We start from the raw sequence: 27,667 nt of genomic DNA on the forward strand, positions 1-27,667 counted from the left end.
AAAGTGGTCTAACTGCGATTCGAAGCAGCAAAGCAGCACACCACCCAACTTGGGTGGCTCATCAAAGATAAGTAAAGAAGGCGGAAGCTTTGCGAAAACGAAGTCCGTTGGGACTGTAGCTTGTGCTCGTTTTCGTTGCGCTTACCTTCCCCTTTTTGGTCTTTCCATAACCTTTAACCTTCCGAGCTGGAAGGCTGGCGGTTAGCGCTACGGAGATGTGTTGAAGCTAGGTGTCAGGACGTCTAATGTCTCAGTACTCTGTCAGTTTTGTGCCTAGTTGTTGCACTTTCTGACTGTATAATGGTTAAGGCGATGGAGAGTTACTCTTAACTCGTATCCATGTGTCCCTTTCTTTTCTATATTTATTATTGGCTCAACATCCGAGTTTTAAAGCGTGAATTTGTTGTTGTTATTGTTGTTGTTGTTGTTGTTGTTGTTGTTGTTGTTGTTGTTGTTGTTGTTGTTGTTGTTGTTGTTGTTGTTGTTGTTGTTGTTGTTGTTGTTGTTGTTGTTATTGTTGTTGTTGTTGTGTTTATTTTAATTCGCAAACCAAACGGGCAGATCTGCCCAATGGAAAGGTGGCGAATGCAGATAGAAAGCAGTATTTAATGAAATTGGAGAGGGATGTACTACTACTAGTAATAAGGATGGAGGTGGAGTGAGCAACGTTGACTTGAGCTGGAGCGGATGGCAGTGGGCAGTCTCCGTTGCTAGCCTAGTAGATCGACCACCCACTGGGCGGGGGTTGGCTGGGGGTGGGATGATGATGGGCGTCAGGGGACTTACAGGTATTGTTGGGAGGTAGGACAGGCAGCTTGAAGGTGAACGACAGCGCAGCAACCAGTGGGCGGTGTCCGAAGCTGAGGAGCCAGGCTCCTGGGCCAATAATCTTCAGCGCCTTGTTATGTATGCTGCCTAGTGTGGATGTGCATGAACACATCAACACTAGGCAGCAGTATTCCATCGTTGGCCACACGAAGACTTTGTAGACTGCCGCGCTGCCGCTAGAGTCCAACAGGGGCGCAACCTTTTTTCAGTAAGTGAAGGCGTTGGGCTGACTTTGAGGCCACGGCTAGGAGGTGTGCTGCGTAAATGCTACGCCCAGGAGTTTGACTTACTTCTCTTCAGGAACAGTTCCACCATTGACGATCACTTGTGGAAGCGCCGAGGAGGCTGTCGGTGGTCATGTACATGTTAATGTATATGTATGTCCGCGTCCAGCTGAGTAGACGCACCACTACCAGTAGGTCTACTGGGGAGTCGTGGACGTGCTGAACCTAACAAATGCTGTTGTCCCATTGCTCGCATGAAAACTGTGCTACCATGTACATATGGACATGATGACACTTGCATGTCCAGTGCATGTCAATGTGCTGCCCTGAGGCTGGGCCGGGCACATGCCACGTGCCAGGAAAGTCGTGAAAGTCCAGACGAGCTAGTACTAGTACTAGTAGAGCCAGTGCTAGTCCTTGATCTGCAGAATACAATCATGTAGACGCATCAGAGAAGAAGGATGCGCGCATATCACAGTGGTCATTGTGATCGGGTAGGAGATGAATCTAGTAGATTCTGCATATTAAACCGACTGCAGTACTACACATGACACGTCCTGCCAAACTAGATCATGTGACTAGCGTAAAGAACCCCTCTTCATGGTAATACTCATAACAACGATTATTACCGAACAGAACCTTCGTGCTGATCAAGATGAAGGACCTAACTGGACCAAGTATGAAGACGAGTCTGAGCAGGCACCAGTCATCATGGGTTTACTTGCGTTTCACTGTGGGTCTAACAACCTTGTACCTACATGTACTGGTTGGCTTGCTCTCATTTGCCGATTGTGCCGTTTACGATATACCGAAGATCTGCAATGGCATTAATCCGGTCCAGTATCAGGGAATCGATACGGAGGGAAGCCAGATTGATGCGGAAATTTCGCTGGGAAAGAAATTGGCTGATACACACTGGCAACTGGTCCGAATCTACACGACACTTGAGGTGGATAATCATACCTACTCGCCCGGGTATTGCCCTAAAGACGGATTCAGGCCGGCACACGAGATGGAGACGAACGGCTCATGGCTTTCGCTGGCGTTCGTGTATGGACGTGACGCAGGCTATGCAGAATCATTTCTCTCAATTCCCGCCCAAACTCGCTTCTATTCCCTGGGAATCCTTCATGCTAGGGATGCCTGGAAAGCCAATGATCATCAGACGCTCAGGCTCTCTGTACAAAGTCAGAGCTGCTGGGATGCAAGCAATGCAGAGCAGCGCCTCTCATTCATCACGCACGTAGTCAACACAACCCTGACCAAGGTTTGGAGACGGGTTACCAAAGGATTGTGGCTAAGTGGAACCATCTACACACGGTCACCAAGCAATGAGCGACGAGGCAGCACATTTCCACACATCGTACTTGTGTATGGGTACGTATACAAATACATGAAATGTGACAATCTGTATATTGAAGATGGTGAGTTCTACGATGAATCCCTGGCGCCCAATTTCACCTTGTGTAGCAGATGGGTTGAGCTGGATGTGGTTTGGCCAGAAGTGTGGCAGGCAATTGGCTACATGGGCCTTGTGATAAACGTATTGGTTTATTCTAATAAATACTTTGTAGTAGTCTCCATCGAGGAGCGAGTGGAAAAGAACAACAAAACAAAGAACAGCACAACGGAATCAGCATGCTCAATGTGTAGTCATGCGTGCATGCCAAATACCAATGCATGACGTAAGCTAACGTAAACTGCGTACAATAAGACAGATGCACGCCGGTGGTTGCATATAGGATAGCGTACATAATAATACAACACGCCCTTCCGAGATCATAATGGGTGAACAAGCCGGACTATGATCTAAACATAATAACTATGAAGATACAAAAAAAAAAAAACATGAACAAGAGGCAAGGCAACGAGAACAGTCACAGTGTAGCACAGACTACAGAAGAAGAAAAACTAATCAAACATATGACTGTCCTTGGTGTGCAGAAATGTTCAAACGGTCAGGTTGACGGCGGTTACGGGTGCTGCGACGGGGTGCAACAACAGGCTCAGTAGGTGCGGGAACAGCAGGTTCAGACGCACTATCAGAAGAAACGCGATCAGGCAGCAATGGGACATAAGGCCGTAGGAAGCGACGATTTCGCCAAAACACACGACCACTACGTAGCTTGACGTAATAGTCTCGATGGGTACCAATGGCGACAACGATGCCTCGACCTGTCCACCGTTTGGTGCGCGGATCTTGCAGATCTACGTGCATGCCAATAGTGAGCTTAGACAACGTGCGCGGCTGAGACGAATCTGGATCCGAGACAGGTGGAGAATCAGAACTCTCTATACTGGTAGCACGCTGTTTCCACTCCGGGGCAAACGACGAGTGATGCGCCAGCACGAATGACGAGAGCGAACGACCGAATAGCAGCTGGGCAGGACTGGGTCCAGACGGATGTGGGGTATTACGCCATTCCAACAGACCACGCTGGAAGGCATCGGTGTCCAGGTCGCCATTACTAGTGGTTTTCGCAATCAGGTACTTCATGGACTTCACCGCGGACTCGGCATGGCCATTTGATTGCGGGAAGTGCGGGGTTGATGTGATGTGCTTCATCTGCCAACAGTCGCAGAACTCAGTGAAGCGTCGCGACGCATACTGGGGACCACCGTCGGTTGAGATTGCACTGGGAACGCCAACATCTGTAAACCAGCGACGAAGTTGACGAACCACGTCAGAAGATGTGGCTGTGCGGCCTATCTTTGCAACACACGGCCAACCGGTGAGTCGATCGACCAACACAAGGTATTCCCAACCTTGGCAATGGAAGAGGTCAGAGCTGACACTCTCGAACGGCATTGACGGTTGACGGTCACTCTGCAGCGGTTCTCTCGGCAAAGATGGCTGGAACTCACGACAGGGCTGACATGCACGGACAAGGCGGTCAAGCTCAGAGTTCAAACCAGGCCAGTACACTAGTTGACGCGCACGACGCTTGGTGCGGTCAATTCCTTGGTGTGCAGCGTGTAGATCTTGCAGCACAGATGCACGTAGAGCAGCAGGTACTACGATGCGATTGCCCTTCAGTACGACGGCGGAGTCGACAGATAGGTGTTCGCGTCCATTCCAATAGGGCTGCAGATGCCGTGGAAGGTCGGAACAGGAGCGTGGGAAGCCGGTGAGTACCATCTGCAGGAGATCTTGATACTCAGAGTCCGAGGCGCACGCATCTTGGAGCTTCGCATAGCGTAATGCTGACATCGAACCAGAGTCATCAGCACGGAGGCACGCACGAATAGCAGAACCAGATGGCAGGTCGTCTTCTCCAAGCAGGTCAGATGCTTGTGGGTCGGAGACGGGTGCTCGAGACAGAGCGTCGGCGGCATAATGCAGCTTTCCTTGTCTCCAGGAAGCATGAAATTGGTACGGCCGAAGCTTCAGCAGGAGACGCTGCAAACGAGGATTCTCGACCTGATCCAGGCTATACGTGTTGAAGATCGGAATCAGGGGCTGGTGGTCTACGATGAGGTCGAATCTGCTGCCGGCAAGGTACAGGTGGCACTTGCGCACAGCCCAGACCACAGCAAGACATTCAAGCTCAATCATAGCGTAGCGGCTTTCAGTGTCGGTGATAAAGCGGCTACCACACTGGACGAGGCGCCAGCCAGACGGGTGCAGTTGGAACAGTGCATAGCCGAGACCTTTCGTGCGGGATGCATCTGTTTCCAGACGGGTTTCCAGACCAGGTTGGTAATACGCCAGAATGGGGGGTTCGACCAGAGCATTCTTCACACGGTTGAACGCATCGGTGTGTGGCGTTTCCCACTGGAAAACAGCAGACGTCTTCAGCAGACCACGAAGCGGTGTCGCCAGCTCGGCGATAGCAGGTGTAAACTCAGCAAGCTGATTTACGAGGCCCATGAACGATCGGAGGTCGGTCCGATTCGTCGGGGTGGAGAAGTCGCGGATAGCGGAGAGCTTAGCGTCATCGACAGTCCAACCGTCAGCATTCAGGATGTAGCCGCAGAACTCGATCTCGGTAGCAGCGAACACAAACTTCTTCGCGCTAAGGGTTACGCCGTGCTCGCGCGCACACAACAATACGCGCCGGACGCGTGCCACATGGTCACCAAGGTCATCATCATAGACGAGACAGTCGTCGACGACCTTTTTGAAATTGGTGATGTTGTCGAATGCCGTGCTCATACGGCGGTTATACTCGTCTCCGGCCGAGATGAGGCCCTGCGGATTGCGCAAGTACTGATACCGGCCCCATGGAGTGATAAACGTTGTCAATGGCCGCGCTGCTTCGCTGAGTGGCACTTGCCAGTAGCCATGGCGAGCATCGAGCTTCGTAAAGAAGCGACCGCTGACACTGGTGACGACATCACGAGGTGGCTGTGTCGGATGCGTGGGACGTTGGATCTGATCGTTCAGCTTCTTGAAGTCCACCGTTAGACGCTTCTCAGTGGTGCCCTTCTTGTCGACTATAACAATAGGGTGGCACCAGTCGCGGGGTTCAGAGACAGGCTCAATGATGCCATCCTTCACCATGTTGTCAAGCTGTTCCTTAATCTGGTCCCGAAACGCATAGGGCACTGGTCTAGCGTGATGAACACAGGAAGGTGTAGCGTCTGGTTCGAGCTGAATGTCCATTGACGGACCAGACATGGGCTTCAGACTGTCAGAGTCGAACACGTCAGAAAACTCCTCCAGCAGCTCAGTGCGAATCTGGTCGGCGGTGGGCTCAGGTGCTGGTTTGCGCTCAACTCGGCAAACAGAAGGCCAGTTGGGCGGCAGCAATCCGAGCGCACACAGGGATGTCCGGGAGAGCAAGGCATCCGACAGCTCGGAGTACACGTGTAGGGTGGTGCGGTGAGTCTTGGAGCCTAGCCCAAGACTGGAACTGATCTGGCCAACGGATACGAGAGGCTGACCGTTCACACCGGTGACAACGTCTGGGTCCTCCGCCAGGTTTTCTGGGAATCCACCCAGAAGGTCAAGATGACGAAGACCAATGGCGTCGACATCACTGCCGGTGTCCGGTATCCAGTTAATGGCTGCACCTGTCTCCTCCGTGTTGAGCGTAGTCGTCACAGACACGGTGCCTTGTTGCCCGGATGATGCTTGCTGGAGCTTCAGCTGGCCGATCTTGGAACCACGTGGCTGCTTGGATTTCTTCGGGCACATTTTTTCAAAATGTCCAGTGGCTTTGCAGCCGTTACAAGTTTTGCCAGCAGCGGGGCAGGCAGACTTGGTATGCGTAGAGCGGCCACACTGGGGACATTTCTTGGGTGATGAATAAGCAGACTGGGGTGCTGCCTTAGAGGTGGCGTCCGGCGCCGGCTTGTCACCAAAGCGTTTCTGACGCTGGTACTGTGACCTACGGGCGGCGTTGATCGATGCTGACGGCAGAATACCATCCCCAGTTTGCTTTGCTGCCTCCTCAGCACGGCAAATCTTTGCGGCGTTAGCTAGTGTCAGGGATTGTTCGGCTAACAATTTGTGCCGAGTGTCGTCATCGTGCACACCCACAACAATCCGGTCACGGAGGATCTCCTCGTGTGCTTGCACCAGCATCTTGGGGCAACTGCTGCACATGCGGGCAGAGCATGCGGAACAGACTTGCAAGTCGGCGAAGTCGCAGGCAGCAAAGGACTCCTTTAAGCCGGTGTAAAAAGCATCAAAGGTTTCACCACGTTGCTGGCGTCGGTTATAGAAGTCTATCCAATCCAGCAACGGGTTACGTTGCCGACGGATATATTTTTTGACAGCACAGATTATGTCCGAGACATCGGCATTAGTGGCCACGGCGATGATCCCCTCGCGCAAATAACGTCTTATGTCTTCATCTAGTGCCTGGCGTAGAGCACTAACTCGTGTGAGTCGGTCCTGAACGGACAGTTTCTGGCATCTCGCGTAATCCTCCCAAGCCTCCTCCCATGCGTTGAGGTCCGCGAGCGTGGCAGAGGAAAGCAGGATGGGCCGTTCCACCGAGATTTGTTTCGTCGTGGGCTGCGATGTGGATGTATTGCCACTATTGGAGCTACTCAACAGGGCAGTCAGGCGTGCCTCGCGGTCCGCTGCGGCTGTCATCTGTGCCTGCATGAAGGTCAACAGAGCCTGAACATCAGGGCTGACAGGTAAGTTTGGCGTGGCTGCTGCGCCAGGGACAGCATCACTACCAGAGTCGGACATTACGAATCGAAACAAATTTACAGCACTCGCACGAGGTTCACACCACTGAAACGACGGGCCGGGATTGTCAGGTCACAACGGGTGATCTGACCTACCGCCTACAATACTACTACGACAGGTAAGAAAATAGTTCACTGCGCCATGTGATAAACGTATTGGTTTATTCTAATAAATACTTTGTAGTAGTCTCCATCGAGGAGCGAGTGGAAAAGAACAACAAAACAAAGAACAGCACAACGGAATCAGCATGCTCAATGTGTAGTCATGCGTGCATGCCAAATACCAATGCATGACGTAAGCTAACGTAAACTGCGTACAATAAGACAGATGCACGCCGGTGGTTGCATATAGGATAGCGTACATAATAATACAACAGGCCTCTTGACATTGGTTGCGATTGCATACTTCTTGAAGATCATTTTTGTCTGGGCTAGAAGTCGTTCACCACGGAAATTTCTCCGAAAGGTTAAGGAAGAATGTGAAGCGGACAACTTCCCTGATAACATGTACATGCCCGTACCAGTATTCGACACAAATTGCCTGCAGATTCTGTCGATATCATACATTTGTCAGAGCAGCTCTTGGAGAAGCAGCAAGTTGATATACGTTATGGGCTGGTTGTTCTCCAACAATCTTTTGGCAGTGATCATGCCGACAGCTATAACAGTGCTGGTTATTGTGATTTCCAGTGTAGCAGGAGGAGGTGACGCAAATCTTGGCCAACCATACGCTGCATTACAACCTCTTTTTGGGTGTTTTGAAGTAGAACCAGATATTGGTAATAGTGTCTTTTTAAGTTTGTCTCTGGTAGCAGTATGTGTGTGGTTTTGCCTGCATTTTTACGCCGAATCATGGGTGGCGAAGAAGAAAGAATCCTGCACAGAGAATGAATTGGTAATAGTTGAAATTTTACTGGAATCTGTCTACAGAATTGGTATGATTATCTTCTCTGCTCCAATATTTCTAACTCTAATGCTCGGTACTCTGTTTTTTCTCGCTGGTATGGTTACTTACTACCCGTTCATCTTGCTAGCCATCTTGGCGGCCATCAAAGTGATTGTTATGGACGTGCTCTACATCACTAAAGTGAACAAGACTCTCTCACCTGATATAGTGGCATGCCAGCATGCCGCTGACAAGGCAAGCCAATTGCTACAGGAAGAAGTTGTAATGGACTGTGCAGCAGCTGTACGTACATCTTCCACGACAACAGAAACCAATGGCCAGCGAGGAGACATCGGTGACTTTCGCCATTTTGTGCCACATCCATGTAGAAAGCAAAGTGTTGCGCAACAGCCGAGGAGAGTCCGCAAACTGGAAGAAAGAAATGATTGTCCATCTCAAAACTCTGACCCAGTAACAAGTTGTCCTTCAGACAGTCTGGAAAATGCAGCTCTTCAACCCCTGACTGTTCGAATGGCCAGATTGCGAATCAAGACAGTTCTTCTTCTCTGTGCAGTGCACGGTGTTGTAGAGCAAGATGCCGCTACAATCAACACACAGCTTTATAAAGACATACACGAAAAGTTGGAAGGGCTGATCAGAAGCCGAATCAAGACATTCATTTTGAGAGCATTTGCTCTGTGCTGGGTGGTTGTTGTGACATTTCTGTCGATCCAGATGACCTTCATCGTCCTCATCAACAGCGATCCTAGCATCAAAACATGGACTGGATTCATTCTACCCATACTTGTCTTACTCAAGCCATTAGTCTCCACACTGCAGAGAATATATGGCGGATCAACTGATATCAGAGATGACTATTTACTCACGGAAGCCAAACGCATCATTGTACTTCTCTTACAATTGGAGAAGCATGAAAGGGATCAACAAGGTCAACCCACCACAACAGATAACCCAGAAGTATCCCGTGTTGACAGTCACAGTGATGAGCGTGGTACAGACCTGGAGCTGGGGGCACAATCCGCTGAGTCGCAGCAATCCGGACACGCACACGTGGATAGGCCGACAGTGTCAAATTCACAGACTGTCAGTAATGCTAGTCCTCCTGGACAAACCGATTGCCATGGAGACAAGGAAAACGACGTGCAAGTGCCACATATAGAAAATGAGAGTTCACTTGCCCACAGGCGGCCCAGCTGCACCTATGGCTATGCTGAATCAGCTGAATCAGCTGTGTAACCATGGTAACAAACATTTACCTCTGCTTGCCTTTACTGGACTTTAGCTTTAGTATCGATGCTGCATGCATGTACAAGACTTCGTGCGTATTCAGCTCAAATTCGTGTTCCGTCAGCGTCAGTGTCAGCAAGTACATGTAGTACAATTTGTTCCCAAAAAAACTTCTGGACAGTCTGTTCATGGTTTTCATTTGTATTGGACTGGTTCTCTACACTTGCGATAATTTAGCGGCAATTCTAATGTTGTAGCGTTGTTCTCTTGTAATTTTGTGGAACCTGTATTGAGTAACTGAGTTTTATGTTCGTTACATTGTCGACAGATCTCCTGTGTACCGGTTTTGTGGCACAATGATTGTAGCCATTAAATTTTGTCGTCTCCATTCTTGTGCAATCATGCATATGTAGGTTGGTTCTCTTCATGTTATCGTGACCTATTTCATAGATGTTGGTTGCCTTGTTGCTTTCTCTCCCCTCTCCTCTCACCTAAGCCATTCTGCATAAGCGAAGCTGTGGACGCAGCATACTGCTGCTACACTTCAACGCGGGAATGCATATAATAATAAATAATAATCCATGCTGCAAATCATTGTCAAAGTAAGCACCACTGCCATTACCAATATCAAAGACACACATACTAGCAGTGACAAGCATACGCATGTGTACACACACACACACACACATACGCACGCACACGCACACGCAACACACATACACCACCAACACCAACACACACACACACACCTTTTGGACCTTTTGACGCCCATCGCCGGAGGCGATGATAGCGATGCTATAGCAGAAGCCATAGCAGCTTGTGCTGGGATTGCACCATTCAACAGGTTGCAAGCGGAGCACTCTGCTTTCTGTACAAGCTCCACTTTTCAACTGGCCCAGACATGCTTCTCACCCTTCTTCCACCCCGAGCGACCAACACATCACGCCATAGCCGACGCACACAAAAGCATCCCTCGCACCAGTTTCAGCTCACTTCCACTCTTCCGCCCAGAGCACGGAATGATGTCCTTCGGTCCTTCCCTGACGCTGTTGTGGAGGTCTGGAACCAGCTCCCGCAGTGCGTTCTGCTGAACCAGCCAACAAGGAAAGGACTGCAGACGTTCAAAGAAAAGGTCAACGCCCACATGTGCCTTACCCGCTGGGAGTGGGCAACGGACAGGCTATGAATCAAAGAAAAAAGACGAAAAAAGCTCTAACTCTGTTCCCTCCTCCATTCACTTCGTTGACTCTCTGATAACTTTTTATTGTGCATACTTTTCCCCGTAATCCCCAGTTATCTACCCCCCCCCCCCCCTGCGTATTTCCTGTAATCTTTTGTTTTTGTGGAGCGCTTGGGTTGCAATGAAGCCGAGACCCTATGGTCGGTCAAGCTGCCCCTACCTCTCCCCCACTCCTGCCATTCCATATGTCTCATCGCTGCCTTGCTGCTTTGTGCCATCAAATGGTGTGTGGTTTTTTGTAAAGAAAAAAAAAAGACTGAAGAATTGACCACCACTATTCAGCCTGGTCTACACCACACAGCTATGAAGTGGCTTTTTCTGGCCAGTGAATCCCCATTTTTTGGTCTCACACACACACACACACGCGCACGCACACACACTGGTCGAGCTTCTGGAGCTAAAATACCAGGCGATTCAGCCTCGAAGCCTACAATTCAACTACCTAATCTTTATATGGTTCATTGTACACTACTATTCCTTTCAGCCTACCTTTCCCTGATGTCCTTGTCCGCTGGAGGCAATATTGGATCATAAAAGCATTTTAGTTGTTAGCTACAGTTCTATGTACTTTCACGCCTAGTCCCTGATCATGAGCTGGACACTGAAGTCAGATTGATCACGGTATTCTGAAGACTCCATCTCACTGGTATCACTACTTTTGCAGCATTTCTATCACTCCCTTTGATTGAATTTTTTTTAAGTGCATTGTGGCTCCAGTTCCCTATAAGTGTAGCATCCCTGCCCGACCAATACGGAAGCAGTACGGAACTAATACGGAGCTTTGCCTGTTGTATATTTAGTGTATCTCCGTATGTAAGCGTACGGCGTCTGCTGCATAAAAGCGGCTGCGCATTTCTGTTTTGACGAGATTAGATTAGATAGCAACGAAAGCTAACTCGAAGAAGAAGAAATCAACCTCTAGGTGAGCACCGGAGAGAAAGTTATTTATTTTGCCGCTTCTTCTTTCACTAATAATTATTATATCTCAGGTGTGTACCTGAAAGAAGTAGAATAAAACTAATTCTTGTTGATTTCACCGCGCCTACCACTCGCCACTCGGCTACCCATTACATTGGTGGCAGCGGTGTACTTCAAGTAGTTTTAAATAAAACAACGTGATTCGACCCCAGACCCCCATGGCTCAACCCGCTGCAGCTCCCTGCGACGAATCAAGATGAGAATCATGTTTCTTGCCTTCCTGGGCTTGGCCCTGCTTATTGGCTTGCAGCACAGCCAGGGTGCTAGCGTGGATCACCCTTCTCTACGCATGGCATCCACTGGAGACTCCAATGGCGATTCCAAGCGACCCGCTACCTACATGTATACTACCGGTGGTGGTGGCGAAGCTGATGAGAACGACGACATGCAGGCTGCTGACCAAGACAAGAAGGGTATTCCCCAAGACCAGCAGCGTTTGATTTTCGTCGGCACGCATTTGGCAGACGGCCGAACCCTGAGTGACTACAACGTTCAGCAGGGGTCCACTATTCACTTGGTACTTCGTCTCCGTGGTGGGATGCAGATTTTCGTCAACCTGTCCCCGGGGAAAATTGCGGAAAAAAATCGCAAAAAACGCGGGGAAAAACGCGGCATAATATGGCATAATTTGCGGTGAATTTGCGGTAAATATGCGGTGAATGCGGCAATTTTCAGTGAGTATGTAGTGAAATCAATCAGTTACAAGTCTCTGGTGTAATCAATGGTAATCACTCGTCATATTTGAGTAAAAAGCCGCCACGACGAGACGTTGCTGACCGAACAGTGCACTGTGTGTACGTGTAGTGCAACAAAAAAGTTCAAAAAACGCGGGAAAATCGCGGAAAACGCGGTCTTTCAAAAAATCGCAAAAAAACGCGAAAAATACGGAAGCAGTACGGAACTAATACGGAGCTTTGCCTGTTGTATATTTAGTGTATCTCCGTAAGTAAGCGTACGGCGTCTGCTGCATAAAAGCGGCTGCGCATTTCTGTTTTGATGAGATTAGATTAGATAGCAACGAAAGCTAAATCGAAGAAGAAGAAATCAACCTCTAGGTGAGCACCGGAGAGAAAGTTATTTATTTTGCCGCTTCTTCTTTCACTAATAATTATATCTCAGGTGTGTACCTGAAAGAAGTAGAATAAAACTAATTCTTGTTGATTTCACCGCGCCTACCACTCGGCTACCCATTACATAAGTACTTTACAGTTTCCACTGATCAGTGAATGGAACTAGAAAATTAATTCTGGAAACAAAACACACCTAAAACCTCTGACAAGTTGTCATGTTGCGTGGTTATGTCTGCAGCTTTCATACGTGTTTTCGTAGCTCTAATACCTTTTTCTCATTACCTTCTCCAAACCTCTCTCCAAATGCAAACCCAATATTATTTCAACGCACAGCAAACAGTATCTATAAAGTATAATGAACCCCAGCAGCAAAAGCAATCTGTGATTGATACTGCCCTGACTCTGCCAGTGTGTAGCTGCTATAGTGTAATGCCATGATACGTTCTATTATCGGCACATGTACCGGTAGTACTACACTAGCTTCATTGACGGAATATAGGAGGTTGCTCCACTGTTGCATGGCCTGCATCTGCGGGCTTTAAACTGCCTTGCAGGTTCACACAAGATGCAGTGGGGCCGACAGAGCTGTTACATGCCAGGTTCCAAGCACAATACCACACAAAAAAACACCGAACACGCAGACTCGCGCACAGTTTCATCTCGTATCCAACAATGCCTGCTCATTCGCTACACATACCGGTAATACCTACTTCAAAGTATAATATAGCCATCAAATACAGCCAACATAACAATAATTATTAATAGTCAGAAATCAGGTGAGCAGGGGTCAAGGTTCCCTGGTCATCAATCGTGATTATTAGAAGAAATTCGAGAAAATTGAGGACCTTCTTGCTCTGGATATACTATCCGGAGCATTCAGGCAAGCTGTCATTGCCCAGCTTACAGAAGGCGTGAAGCGGAATGAATATAGTGTTTCAGTCTGATCGGAGAGAATGTCAAAAAGTTAATCTAGAAAAGCTATGCGGCACGGGGTTAGGGCGCCCATCAAGGAGACTTTCATTCTGCGGTCCACAGGAAAAGTCCAGAGTCCAATGACTTAGAGATGCAGTACATCTGTGTCTGGGTCTACTTATACTTCAAAAGTGTCAAAACATCTGACAGCATACTGTTTTGTTTTCGATATAAAGTGGAATGTGCTGAAGTAGCTTAGTTATTCTCGTTAGCAGATTTTCAACTATAAAGCTCAACATGTGGAAAGTAGCCCACCGCTATCTGCCTAGGGTCATAGTAAAGTCCAAATCTCAACATTATACTCTCAGTTCATATGATAAGATATGCAATGAAATAATTATTTGAACACAGTAGTGATTGATGGCAGGCAGCACACTCAGTATGGCTCTGGCTGCAAGCCCGGCATGCTTTGCTGCCCAACAGGTCAGGGCCAGCTGTTCTAGTTGGTGAAGATCTCCTTCCAGTTGTTGAGCATGAACCTCAAGACGGACGAGGCATGGCCAGTGCTCATCGCCGGGAACACACTCAGGCCACAGCACATGCCCAGTGAGTGGCCGGTCATCCGATTCTGCTCACCCTGCTTGGCCACCTGCAGGCAGAGAATGAATGTTGTAGAGGTGCTGGTGGTGGTGCTATAACTTATGCAAGTAGAGCCTGCAGGTGGGGTGCCCACGGTGATATAACTTATGCAAGTAGAGGGGTGGTGTAACTAATCCTTGCCTAGGAGGCAATATCATTCAGGGTTCAGCACCATTTTACCAGACAATGGTGACTACTAAAGAGCATGCGCCGTGGACTTGCAAACTCTCCTAAAGTGATACAAATGTTGTATCATGGTGCTAAACTTCCCAGAGAAAGTGACACACAGAAAGGAACACTCTCAACCCACTCTCCCTCACACCATTATTGGAAGTCTACAAATGTTTGGCCCATTCAATTTTCGGCCTCCCAGCCCAATTCGGCCGCATCAAAATTACGGCTTGTACTGCTGCCGCCTGTATACAATGTCACACTGAACCTTGCAAAACAAAATTTCGGCCGCAACAAACTTTCGGCCAAACACGACCAGGCCGAAAATAGCCGAAAATAAGTAGGTATGCGCCGCTTATTTGTTGACTTGCAGTAGACCATACACCGTGCATCAGGCCCACCTTATAGGGGATGTAGCGTGACATTAGTATGACTCAGAGTCTAGGTTTCACATTTACCTTAGCAAGCAGCCTGCACATCGCACTCAGAATACTCTGGGCAACGGGAGACATCTCCTCGCGCACGATAGTTCTGATGGACGCAATCCTTATGGGGTCACTTTCCTCAACAGCCGGCAACTAGATTAACAAAAGCATAAAATAACAATAATCACGTTCATCAGTTCATTTCCAGTGCCAAAACAAAACACAATTAGCACAGTTCACAGGAGGATGTACCCAGCTAGTGTGCTCATGTTTTGCCCTTGGGTAGAAACATAACATTTACTACACAGTACAACAGTAGAGCAAAGCTAGTTTGTTGTAACTCTGACTTTCATGCAGCTCACTACAACCATCAGGCAACATGGGGATGATATTGGCCATGTCAGTATATGGTACTGACATGGCCATTATCATCCCCATGTCAGTATAAATATACTGACATGGCCAATATCATCCCCATCCCTGTACAATGGATGTATTATATCCATAGTACAGGGCGAAAGAAGAAAAGGAGTTAAGTATGTGTTCACCTATACTCACTTACTGACCAGGCAAGAAGATACACTATCAACAAACGTATTTGCTAGTATACATTTGTAAACATGGTGCCACCATTGACGAGTGCTGTGAACACTTTTGTCAAAGTCTTTAGTGCATACCTGCTGTATGCAATGTATGAACGCTGTGCATAACCCAGCCTCATGCTAACTGCATTGCATGCAACGTGTGAACGCTGTGCATAGCCCAACACCATGCTAAACGGATTGCTCCTTTCAGATATTCAAATAGTGGAGTGAGAATATCACAAGCATTTTTAAAATTAAGCATTGAACATACCTTCTCTCTCATGGCCAGCTCTAACACCTTCACCTCGCCAGTGCTGTTAGACAAGGTAGCCAGTGTTCTGTTCGGGTACATTGCATCCACCAGCGATCTGCACTGCTTGCCGTCAATGTAGTTCTGCTCGCGCATGTACATCTTCAGCAGGCCTGCCACCGTGTTGGGGTCACGCTCCTTGTTGATCTCCTCCTCCAGGAACGTAGCCAACGAGCGACCGCTGCTCCAAGTGTTGGTGTTGTTCTCCAGTGCGTCAAACGCCGCCTTCAGCTGCCGGATGCGCGTTATGTCGCCGGACACGCGGAACAAGCCCTCCTCCTTCAATGCCCGCTCACCATGCAGATACTGTACACACACCTGGATCAGGTACGGCAGCGGGGCCAGGTAAGCGGTGGGGGCCGTTGAGGAGTCGCTCGGCATGAACGAAGCACTGCCCGGTGATCCGACGGGCATTAAACACGTGGGCACTGTGTACACGTCACCTTCCTCACCGGGTAGTGGCGGTGGCGGGAACTTGTCACCAAAGCCTAGGTCGTCGGACTCGCTCACCACATCCAGACTTCGCCAGGTGCTCATACTCTGCGCTGCCGACTTTGCCTGTGCAGGCGGAGGTGGAGGCGGAGGAGAGGACGGCGGCGCCTCGCGCTTAGGACTTGCCGTGGCCGCTCTCTTCTTGATCACTGTTGGCCGTGGCGGCACCATTGGCTTCGGCTTCAACCTCCGGCTGACGGTGAAATTATCAACGCTGGCGTACGGGTTGATCTCGCCGCCAGTAGTTGACTCGCACGAGTGCATCAGGTCGCCCTCGGATGCTGATCTTTTGGCCATACGTGCTGCTCTCTGACTGGACTCTAGCTCGTCAAATGCTTCTACCTCATCGCCATTCATCTTGTCATCCTCGGGTACAAACCAGCTGGATCGACCGACTTCCCGCACAACCTCCTGTCGCTCGGGTGTTTCGCTGCGGTCTTTCCGACGCTTGATATGCTTCGATGCTCCCGCCAGCAGGTTCCCTGTCGACGGAGTTCGTCGGCGCGGAAACCATGTTGGAAAGCCGCCCGACTCCTCCATAGTCGGCGTGTGCTGTGGCTCGGGAGTTCCCTTCGTCTGCATGACAGCCTTACGCAGTGCTAGCATGTATGTAACACTGCTGCGACTGTTTGGTACTGGCACTGTGTCCGTCGATGTGGTCATTCTCCGTCGCATCTCATCCCGGTCGCTTTCAGCCACCTGTATCCATACACGCAGACAAAACCCAGAGAATAAACATCATACCTGACACACTTCCTGCACAGTACAAGGAATTCAAACAACCGAGACAGACAACGGATGTCTGCAGAGATGCATTCAGGGGAGGGGGGGGGGGGGGGGCATTAAATAACGCAACACTCCCCTTACCTGTGAGAGACTTTCGGAACTGACAAAGAAGCCATCGTTGTCGATCTGTCGTATCACGTTACTCTCCAACGTTGCCGTGCTGGGAAACGCTTGTATACACTCATGGCGGGACTTTTGAAAGAACAGATGAGCAGCATCGTCCTCCATCAGAAACTCCTCGAAGACGAACGGTCGGGGCGGCTGCAGAGACAAGCAACGCAAACAGAAGGTGAAAAGCTGATAAAGGTAAGGCCAGTGGCAAGTAGATAGTGCTGATATATCTAGTTCTCAAGAGAGTACACCTCGCACAGCCTAATCTCTTTGCTATAAACATCCTATCAGTGGTATGTCTCGTGCATCAAATCCAGTCTATCGTCGTCACACGTTCCCAAATCATCACTCATTCATAATTTAACACTGGTAACCAGACCATAATTACCTCCACCATTTCCGTGGTCATGTGACAGAAGATGAAGTCGTCAGTGTAGCTCTTCGGGTCGAGTCCACGCACCGCTTGCAGCGCTGGTGCCACCGGAACACGCGGCATCTGAAGAAAGGTTGTAGGAGAAAAAGAGGAAAACACGCTCTTGCCAGGGAAATAGGACACATAGGTACTCATGCCCGTTCAAGAAACACGTCACATGCTCCTGATTATAAGCATTTCCACGTTGAAGCGTAACAGCAGTATGCTGAGTCCACAGCCGCGCTTGTGCTGAATGCTCATGTGCATGCCCGGGGTTCACGACATAATAGTAATTTGGGAATCCTCATGCCGTAAGGCAGAGAAATACCCAAAGCAAGGTGGGTCAGTACGGAAGATGTATGCACCATGTTCACTGTACAAACAGATCTTGTATACATGCATTGTACTAGTAGCTATCTTCTTTGTGTCTTGCAATGTGGCTGTCCGCAGCCGACCCTGCACTGTGGCTGTCCGCAGCCGACCCTGCACTGTGGTTTTGCTGTTGCAAATGTGAGGTGTGAGAGAGAACATGAAAATTGATATGCTAGACCAGACATTCAACTTGCCCCCCCCCCCCCCCCCGCCATTCACCCTGCTTACCTGCTTGGCAACAGATCTCTGCAATAGCTCGGCTTGCTCTAGTAGATGTACTAGTGATTGGCGTGCCACCAGCACTATGTCCTCGCTCAGCTCGCTCAGCTGTGTTAGCAGTGGTGGCATTTGATCAAAGTGGTGCAGGTGCTGCGTGTTATTGGCTTGTCGAATGGCCGCTAAGTAGCTCTGCTTGGCCTGGGTGGTGGAATGCACAGCACACAGACTAATCACTGTCAACCAGGCCTCACACAAACGCTCTCTCGCATAACGCCGTGATACTAGTAAACAGCGTACCGGTGTGTGTATTGTCCTATGATGCCGTTCACCACACAATACTGAGCTGTAGGCTATAAAAACACTGTTCTGGTAAGCCGGTCGTTCTACGAACACTGCAGAAACTGATTAACAGGCACTTGACCAATAGGCCCAATATGATCAATATGGTTGTATAGGATGGACTCGGATGGAGAGGCAAGGATACATTTATAGACTTGTAGTTCCTTGGTCCTTCTTATTTTCTATAAATGGTTGTATAGTTTCACGTTTCCATGCAGGTAGAAAGCCACCTCGGTGCACAAGACCAGGAAGGGAGCTCGAGAGCATACACATCACCATAGAAAATAATTACGTCTTTCTCAGTTATCACAATCACTTACTTCTTCACACTTTCGGCTCAGTCCGGCTTCCTTATCGCGCTGCTTGGTGTTCTCCAACGTACGCCATTCTCCGCCAAGCTCTCGGTGAAGCTGAAGCAGACACGACTGCCAGTCTTGGGCACCACTGTGCACAGGGCAACACACAGATAGTATGACACACTAGTTCAAAGCACAACTGCAACACATCGCAACCAAAGGAGCAGGCAGTTCATGCCGTAGCCAACCCCAGCTCTCCCGAACAAGCAATCTGTCAGGCAAAGGAACAACGGCATGGCAGCTCGGATCATGAACATTGAGCAGTCACACAAGCATCCAACATGTTCCATTTCGGTTCCTGCCCAGAGTTGCATGGCCGAGTGGTGACTCTCTTCAAGGGCAAAACAGATGATGTGCGACTTGGGAATCGGGCAGGACTTCCCACCTATGTGGATTTATTGAAACAATATGGATCGGTACCGTCCTCAGCTATCAAATACGGATCAGACCTGAAGATGGGGTTATAATCGTGGAAGTATGGCATCCAATCCAGTGCAGTGCATGCTATGTCATGCTGACCTGATTACAGGGATACTACTCCAGGCAAAGACCCTCAGACAAGCAGCTGGTGTTCTGTTCAGCGCACACAGTTTGCACTCCACACCGGCTTACCTCACATATGCCGTCTGTGCCTTATGAAGCAGTTGGACGACGTCTTGAAGGTTCTTTGCACTTTGGTGGCCTTGGGATGACAGCTACACCAGATCAATACCATCCAAACCAAACAGAATAGGAACCCCATTATCTACAGGTTGTATTGAGCCCACAGCATAACGCTGATTCAATAAACCCATCTCCTGGCCGCACACGGAGGCTATCTGTGGCCAGTCAGATTGCTCTCATTCAGTGGATCAAATGCCAATAAAAAAGTACCGTATTAGATTTGTCTGGTTTTATGTTTCTCAGTTCGTTACCTCAACAATACTAGTACCGTAAAGGACCGCCAGAGTACCCCGTCTCGCCAGAGTACCCCGTCTCGTGACAGCGCCCCGTCTTGCCAGAGCACCCCGTCTCGCCAGAGCACCCCGTCTCGCGACAGCGCCCCACTTTGACTTTACAGCCAGGGAAAGGAAAATCGTATGGCAGAGTGCAACGAAGTTTGTACAGTGTGAGAACCTTAGTATACTAAGGTCACACTTGGCAGGTTTTTATGTGGAGCTCGTGTCCGTTTGAAGGTAAATTGAGTACGGATCGACTGCACAACGTGCAATATGTGTACAAGCTTCGTGTCGTATGACCTACAGGCAGGAGATCACCGCCACAATACGACCACGACAGGACGAGATGGTGGAGCGCTCTGGCGGTACTTTACGGTACATGTACAACATTGATATCAAGAAGTTTGAGCGAAAAGAGAAAAGTAAATCAGAGTACACAGGAGGATGTAACTGGAAGAAAGGGAGATGGAATGCACAGGGAGTGCATGGTACATCATGGTACTTCGAAGTATATCACAGTGTATCGTGGTATGCTAACCAACAACCACTTCTATTGTGATTTCAGTGTCTCCCACACTGGGTTGTTGATTCATTTGTCTTAATGTGTAGCTAGACACGACAACCTGGAAAGCAATGGAAAATTACCCTACCTCTTTTCTCCCCTTCTGTAGCTCTCCTTCAAAGACGGAACTTAGAGACGCCAAGACACTGTGTTCCAGATTGGCGGTGGCCGACAGTTTCATCTCGGCACACTCCTGGGTTGACTGCAGTATGGTGTGCCAGGCTGGATTCAGACCACTGGTGGAACAGGATCAAATACAACCAAACCATCAGCCAAGTCAAACGTACATTTGATCTTCTTCAAAGCATTTAAACACCCAACCACTGGTGTCTTTCAGCACAATGCACTCTACACTGTCATACACGACGACCTTGCAAAGCTACTGGGATACTCTTCATCAAAGAACTGACTAGAACCGCTGAACACCCAGCGTAAAGGGGATTCTGATGCTGGCAATAGTCACGCTCCTTGCGGTCTCTAGCTTGACCAGCATACACCTCTGTGTATTGCTCAAGGGAACTTGAATACTCGTGATCAATTTGCCTCACCAGTGACCATTCACTCTTTGTGCGTGTGTAGAAAATGATTTTACATTTTAATCTCCAAATTCTCCAAGATTGCAAAACTAGGGCATTGGATAGTTTCTTCATTCCTTATATGGCATATTTTGGAGCATCTTGGTAGAGTAAAACCTGTCAAGGCGACCACTCGGATAAGGTGACCACTCGGATAAGGTGACCACCTGTCCGAAAAGACCACTGCAAACAGACCAAGGGTTGCCATATCCAGTCGAATGACACTGGATAAGGAGACCACCTGGTAACAGAGACCATGTTCTGAAGGTCCAGTGAGCGGTCGTCTCGGACAGGTCTCACTATATTCGGAATGTTAAAAGAAAACACCTATATTTGTTTTTACCACCAACGACCTTACCCCTGAAACGCTACTCCTTTCGGTGTTAGGGTAGCATCTAGCGTGGATCTGGTCAACTTCTGCAGACTCTTGGCGTAATCTTTCTCGATGGCAAATCGCTTCTTGGCATACGTGTACAGACCCTGACCAGCAAGCACAGAGTACAACCACCACGCACACAAAAAGGCACGAGTGAGCTCCTGTATTCCTTTGCTCACAAAACATATGGCACAGCATCATCATTCAGCATGGACCTTCAAGGTTGGTAACAACAACAAGTAATTATACCTCATATCGCACAGGGCCTGTTCTGGACAAACACACTACATGGCCGTACCAGGGAGTCTTTGTGTACAGGGAGACAGCACACTCAATTTTAATGCTATATGTAAATAATGTGGATTTCGCTCCCAGGCTCCCCGTTACAGTCGCCCTTGGGGCAGGGTCGATTTCTACATGCTCACATACGGCATCGATTGTCTGGGCAATGCTTGGGTCAGCAGGTCAGGTGACGGGGGTCTTGATTGTGAGCTGCATAGACCACGGACCACGTAGAACCTTCCAAATCGGGGCCGAAACGCACATTGTTCTGTGTACTATGATGTCGTGTTATCTCTCTCTCTCTCTCTCTCTCTCTCTCTCTCTCTCTCTCTCTCTCTCTCTCTCTCTCTCTCTCTCTCTCTCTCTCTCTCTCTCTCTCTCTCTCTCTCTCTCTCTCTCTCTCTCTCTCTCTCTCTCTCTCTCTCTCTCTCTCTCTCTCTCTCTCTATACTACAGTGTGACTTCCGATGATTACCTATTGCCTTCGTTCATACCAATACTCAGTGCTTCGGTGATCAATAGTACAAAAACGTGTCCATCAACTCTCGTCGACCAAACAACATTAATTTTCTTGCCATGGGTAAAGCACATTCTGATCTTATAGCAACGCCGGCACCACCAATAGACACAGTTTAGAAGGATTGGTTCTATTTACCTTGCACATTTTGGTCAGGTCTTCCAGGCAAACCAGGGCCTGGTCAAACTGCTCCTGAAAAAGCAAGAACAGAACAGAGATACATGTAGCATGATAAATCAGTGAAAAGATCATGCAGCAAATGTGCTGTCTGATAGTTGGTTTAGGCACGGAACCCAGGGTTACAGTCAGGCAGTTTTCGGTACTTCTCTGTATGGGTAACGCTTTGTCTTCAGTGCGGCCTCTGCTGTGGTGATATGTACATAACACCACGCCTGCTATACACATCAATTACTATTGGTATTATCTTGTTATTGTGCTCGAGCTAGTTGGTTGAAACGTTTTCTACTCCCTGAAAGTAGAATAAGAAAAGTTGGAAGTGTTCTTTTCCCATTATCTCCATGTACCCCGGGAGCAAGTGCAATCAATCCATTCCGGACAATTACAAATACATTCCATGTGTATAACCCAACTCATATTCGGACAGTTTGTAAACATAACCTGTTTCCGGAAAAATAACTATTTGTATCTAGTCGCTGCTTACCCATACCTTCTGTACTGGGTAATGTGAAGAAAATAGGGCAAAGGTTAAGTCAATGCAAATTATACTACACACATGCACATGCCCCTGCTGCCCCACAATCACGCTACTGTTCCCATTAACTGAACTTCTAATCCGTTCATATTAGTCACCAGTTCACTGACTACATCAAGCTATCCAGCAGGACCAACTTCAAAGTACTGTGTGTAGTTGGTTGGCTCAGCAGCAGCCCATCCACATTGTACTCCCAACTACACACTTGTAAGGGTCAATTCAACAAAATGACAATGTCCACTTCAGATGATCAATACCTCTCACACAATCATGGTCACCAGCAATTCTACCATATTCGGACAGCCCTATCATGAATAGTACAACATAGGTGTCGGGAGTGCCACTGTTGGATCAAACAATCAGATATATGTACATGACTGTACATAATCCATTATCCACACATCCATATAGAGTTTATACAACACTTGGATGTAGAACAAGTCCAGAGCAAGTAATAAGGGTTGGGTTCATAGGATTAGATTATGGATTTAAGTACTTCTGACAAATTACCATTATGCATGTTTAGTGGCAACCGAACTGCCTTTACGAGGAGAGAACAATATCAGGTGACAATGGTTGCCAGTATGTCTCTTGTTCACTGATGGGCATGTGTAACATGTATGCGTAACTGTGTGTACTTGGTAAGTCTAAGTGTGTTGCCAGGACCAGCTGCGGATACGTGCAGTGTTTATGCACAGTTGGTGGTGATCCAATCTCAGTGGCCACACCTGCAAAGCCACCATCCACACTTGACTCTTGAGTGCTCAGCAATACTGGACTGAACTACCACAACTACTACCCAAGGCCAGGGCCAGTTTATAACATAACCCTTGTAACACAGTGTTTATTCCTCAAGAGAAAGGCTTTAGTTGAGAGGGGCAACTGCAATGATGCTTATTAGATGAGAAAAGCCGATGGAGTCTGGTGGTGGTGGTCACCACTACAATGTCACCCGGAGGGTTTGTGGGTATGATTACATGAATCAATGCACTGATTTCCACCAGTGCAGGCCTGCTCCTCATGGGACACACCTTGCCAGGCCACAGCACACAGCCCCAGTGGCTGCTGGTACCAGGAGCACTAGAGATATCGCATAATAATAGTACAGTCAACCGTCCTTGCCAACAACGACCCTACACTAGGGTGGGGTGTAAGGGAAAGTGTTGTTACTCAGGCACTGTTGTTATTCCTGATCCGGATGGAAGGGTGTAGTCAGGTGGCTACTAAGTCAGAAGATGGTGTTGCTATTCGGAACTATTTTTGTTATGCTGGAGAGATTAGTATTCAAGGGGTTGCTTGTACAGTACTAACTACGGACAGCCCAAACTACATGTATGTTCAACACCTCGGCACATCTTAAACACAGTTTACATGTTCCTGCTCACCATGATGCCACATTAACTCCTCCTGGCTGACTCCAGATAACCTCAGCAACTTGGCCACGTCTTCACAATGCTGTTCACAGCTGAGGGCCAGGGTCTGTCCTAATTCCAATCTCTACCATGCCAACCAGAAACTACTCACAAGGTACTACATGTTCAATCCTTTATACTCCCTAAATGCCAGTGGACAACATCCCAGCAGGCTGAATTGTAAGCTCCCAAACAAGAAGAAAGTCTACCACAAGACATCATGACATTTTTAGTGGACGGCAATCACCAACACATGCCCATACGCAAGAGACAACTGAAAAGCTGAGTGAAAACTCTCCAGGTTATCAATGTGTCCCATGGAGTTACTTCATCATCTACTTTAAAAGTACACACAGCTGCAGGTGTAATGACACGTTCAGTTGTCCATGGGTGGGAGAGATAACGGTATCACATCCCATGCCGACACAGACACATAAAGAGATTTCCGATACAGATACCAGCTTGTATCTGGCTCATTCCAGAAGTTGTTTCTAAGCTGCAACCTTTGAGTAGACATGATCGGGTCGTCATCTGAGAAGGCACCTTGCAGCAATTTATTCCTTTTATATACCCGGTACATGGAACTCGGGTATTGAGCCAATAATAAATGTAGAAAGGAAAAAGGACATGTCGGTTGTCGGTTAGCGCTACGGAGATGTGTCGAATGTCTCAGTACTCTGTCAGTTTTGTGCCTAGTTGTTGCATTTTCTGACTGTATATAGTACTGTATCTAGTTACAGTGGTGGAGAGTTACTCTAAACTCGTTTCCATATGTCCATTTTCCTTTCTACATATATACATGGAAGGGAATGTATTCTGAATCCCAGACTTTGTTACCTCCACCCATCATAATCAACACAAATTACTTGATTATGCGAGCAACCAAATTTTTCCACCTACTACTGCGGCTGCGTTTATTGGTCTTTAGGCAGACAGAGTCAGTGGCAGACAGAGTTAATAGCGGCTGATCACACGTTAGACCCATTCTTGGTGCTGTGAATCTCAACTGTTTCCAGAAGGTTTCCTTTGTCTGGGCTTGTATATGTTACCGCATTGAACGTGTTTGGGATATTTCACTTGGTTTTTGCACTCTTTGCAGCTTTCAAATCTGTTCAGAAGAAATCTGACGTTTATTGGACAATGCTTTCGAATACTAGTAGTACTACTGTACAGTCATGCACCATGCATGACTGTACGTCTTTTGAAAGGACCCCAAAGTATTAGTACTATTACCAGGATTATGACACACAGTCAGTGGACCATGGTGGACTGTCACCGTAACTGTTGACATTCACAAGCATCATATCAGTCACTACATGTATTATTATTATAATTATGATGTAGTACAAGCCCAAGGTCCCCGTGACGTCTCTCCTAAGACCTAACACACCATCAATGGAGAGTACCTTCTTGACAAGCTCATCCCTGGCGGTTTGAAAGTTATCATTGCACGCCGTTCGTGATCGCTTCAGCGTCTCCCGTCTCTCTGGTTTGAGGCGTTTCGTCACAGCTCTCCTGGCACGAGTGGGCAGGGTCTGTGAGCGCGCACGACGGGGACTCTTCCGCACCGAGGACACGTAAAATCTGGAGCGTGCTACCTGCATCGCAACTCCATTCTCGTAGCAGTCCTCCGTGACCGGTGACGAAGCTAACATCATATTCTCACTACCAGTACCACGGCAGTCAAATAGATCTACGTTCCGGGTGCAGTCAGAAAGAAAATCACTGCAGTCGGAAGTGCGTCTTTCCTCAACTACCTTCTGAAAATCCACACGAACAAATTCATTCCACGCGCCAACTGACAGCACGGCGCTCTTCCAACGATGTATTTACCCCCACGAAAAGCCTTTCCCATTTTACCACTCCCGCTCTGCTCCCCAGGCCGAACCCACCATGTGTGCTGTCATGCACTCGAACAAATCAGAGTAAATTACCCTAAATACGCGTAGCCTACAAGAGCAAGAGAACGCCAATGAAACAATCCGGTCAGACACCGAGAAATCCTGCACACGTGAGTGCGGCTCTCACGCTCGAACCGTACCGCGTGTATGCAGGATCTAGGACGTGCGGCATTTCTTGAATGGTTTCATCCTTTGCCTTTATATTTGCCGGTCAATCACCGTGGGTATGAAACATTCCACACCAGGCCTAAAGTGTTACACAAAATCGGAGTGAGTGGCCCGGTGAGCTCTCCACTCGTGCTCCAGTTCAAACCGAAGCCTGAGCCCACACGTAGATCTACGACCAATCGGATCAGAGACGGAGCCGATCATAAAAGCAAGCTGGTGCGGCGCAGAGATCGAGAGTGCACAGCTAAATGCTAGATAAATTACGAACAGACCAACATGTGTCCTGTCAATCTTACCATTACGCTATGCTTCGGCAGATTGCCTAGCCAATTTCCAGGCCTAGTAGACATCGCTGCCTATCGGAATTCGTCCCCCGTTCTCATCAGGAGCTAACAATTATATTGTGGGCTTCTCCTTATCCAAGAGGCGCACGTCTACGCCGGCAGTTCTCCGATCGGGTCCGCAAAGGTTGCCTCTGCCAAGGCTCGCAATACCGATGGCATTTGTATGTGTTATCTAGGCTGAAAACAACACTCAGCAGCGCTTGCGCCAGGAACAAGCTAGCGAGCTCAAACGCCTTCTAATTCTTCGGTAACTAAAATGTAGACACAAAATTCCTATGAACCGGAGAATGACTTAGTCTTTACCCAATGCTACATCATACATGCAGACAGCAAGCTGTTTCGGCCATCTACATGATCATGATGATCGACAGGTGTAGATTGACTTTATGCTGTTCCCAGATCACGGAGCTAGCTAGCTACATTGTAGCTACATGATTGTACTTTTTGTAGCTGTCAACATCCGTAATAAAATCAACTCCCCGCCGGTGAGTAAAGACAAGGACAGTCAGTAGGTACTAGGTCGTGAAGGGTCACAGATCACAACCTCGGCGCTCAGTTGGCCTTTGAGGCTTTGTCACCATGGTCACACACTCCGACTCTTGTACTCTTCTTGTTAGTTGTAAGATCTACAGCAGCAGTCTTTACCGTTTACGATGGTCTATAAGGCCAAGTAAAAAAAAAAGCTAGATGATCGTCCCCGTCCGCCCCAGTTTTTGTCAGCGCCCCAAGAAATATTTTATTTTTTAAATCGTGAGTTTTTGCCGAAATCGTTGGTTTTTTACCGATCGCGGATGCAGGAAACATGTGCACGCTTTGTTTAATACTTTCTTTACTATATGGACCACATACTACTAGTATATCACAACGTCAGTATCGATCTGCTGAAGAAAGAAAAAGAAAAAAAGAAAAAAAAGAAAAAAAGAGAAAAAAAACCTTGATGTTGTTGTGTACACTGTGTGCATGAGAGGGTAAAAAGTAAAAAAATAAAAATAAAATCCTCCCGCCCTCCCCGATTTTTCCAAAAAAAAGGACGATCATCTAGTAATTTTTTTTACTCGGCCTAATAGACCATCGTAAATCGTATAATACTAGAGACTACAAACTTTGTTACAAAGTCGAAGACTGAGTCGAG

At 48.1% G+C, this 27,667-nt stretch overlaps 2 protein-coding genes and 1 pseudogene across 3 annotated transcripts; 1 reads left to right on the forward strand and 2 right to left on the reverse strand.

Moving 5' to 3' along the window:
- The window catches only part of LOC135823640 (putative uncharacterized protein DDB_G0271606), a 6,595-nt pseudogene extending 5,452 nt beyond the window's left edge, over positions 1 to 1,143 (reverse strand).
- Positions 1,144 to 1,654: 511 nt separating this feature from the next.
- Positions 1,655 to 9,662, forward strand: LOC135822400 (uncharacterized). Its single transcript, XM_065335157.1, has 2 exons — positions 1,655 to 2,429; positions 8,234 to 9,662. Exons 1-2 carry the CDS (start codon positions 2,384 to 2,386, stop codon positions 9,340 to 9,342), a joined length of 1,155 nt encoding a protein of 384 aa, XP_065191229.1. The 5' UTR covers positions 1,655 to 2,383; the 3' UTR covers positions 9,343 to 9,662.
- Positions 9,663 to 13,250: 3,588 nt separating this feature from the next.
- Positions 13,251 to 26,806, reverse strand: LOC135822401 (uncharacterized). 2 transcript variants are annotated; one of them, XM_065335159.1, is made up of 12 exons: positions 26,488 to 26,806; positions 22,137 to 22,190; positions 21,183 to 21,304; positions 20,338 to 20,485; positions 19,362 to 19,444; positions 18,714 to 18,837; positions 18,064 to 18,252; positions 17,440 to 17,547; positions 17,022 to 17,201; positions 15,624 to 16,853; positions 14,802 to 14,921; positions 13,251 to 14,182 (listed from the first exon to the last, which is right to left on the reverse strand). In XM_065335159.1, the coding sequence occupies exons 1-12, from the start codon at positions 26,539 to 26,541 to the stop codon at positions 14,033 to 14,035; spliced, it is 2,562 nt and encodes an 853-aa protein (XP_065191231.1). In that variant the 5' UTR covers positions 26,542 to 26,806; the 3' UTR covers positions 13,251 to 14,032. The 2 variants fall into 2 exon arrangements, with proteins under 2 accessions (XP_065191231.1, XP_065191230.1); XM_065335158.1 differs by lacking the exon at positions 26,488 to 26,806 and adding an exon at positions 25,529 to 26,046.
- Between the last annotated feature and the right edge of the window lie 861 nt (positions 26,807 to 27,667).

The sequence above is a fragment of the Sycon ciliatum genome, chromosome 8 (genome assembly GCF_964019385.1).
Source record: "Sycon ciliatum chromosome 8, ocSycCili1.1, whole genome shotgun sequence".
Lineage (NCBI taxonomy): Eukaryota > Metazoa > Porifera > Calcarea > Leucosolenida > Sycettidae > Sycon > Sycon ciliatum.

Excerpts from the sequence above, each read along its gene's own strand:
- LOC135822400 (XM_065335157.1), top strand. The coding sequence starts at position 2,384 with ATGAGCGACGAGGCAGCACATTTCCACACATCGTACTTGTGTATGG. Across the intron at positions 2,430-8,233 it reads CACATCGTACTTGTGTATGG|CCATCTTGGCGGCCATCAAA; the intron begins GTACGTATACAA and ends TCATCTTGCTAG.
- LOC135822401 (XM_065335158.1), bottom strand. The coding sequence starts at position 25,780 with ATGATGTTAGCTTCGTCACCGGTCACGGAGGACTGCTACGAGAATGGA. Across the intron at positions 20,486-21,182 it reads AAAGGAGTAGCGTTTCAGGG|TGGTCTGAATCCAGCCTGGC; the intron begins GTAAGGTCGTTG and ends CTGTTCCACCAG. Across the intron at positions 18,253-18,713 it reads TGAGCCGAAAGTGTGAAGAA|GCCAAGCAGAGCTACTTAGC; the intron begins GTAAGTGATTGT and ends TCCACCACCCAG.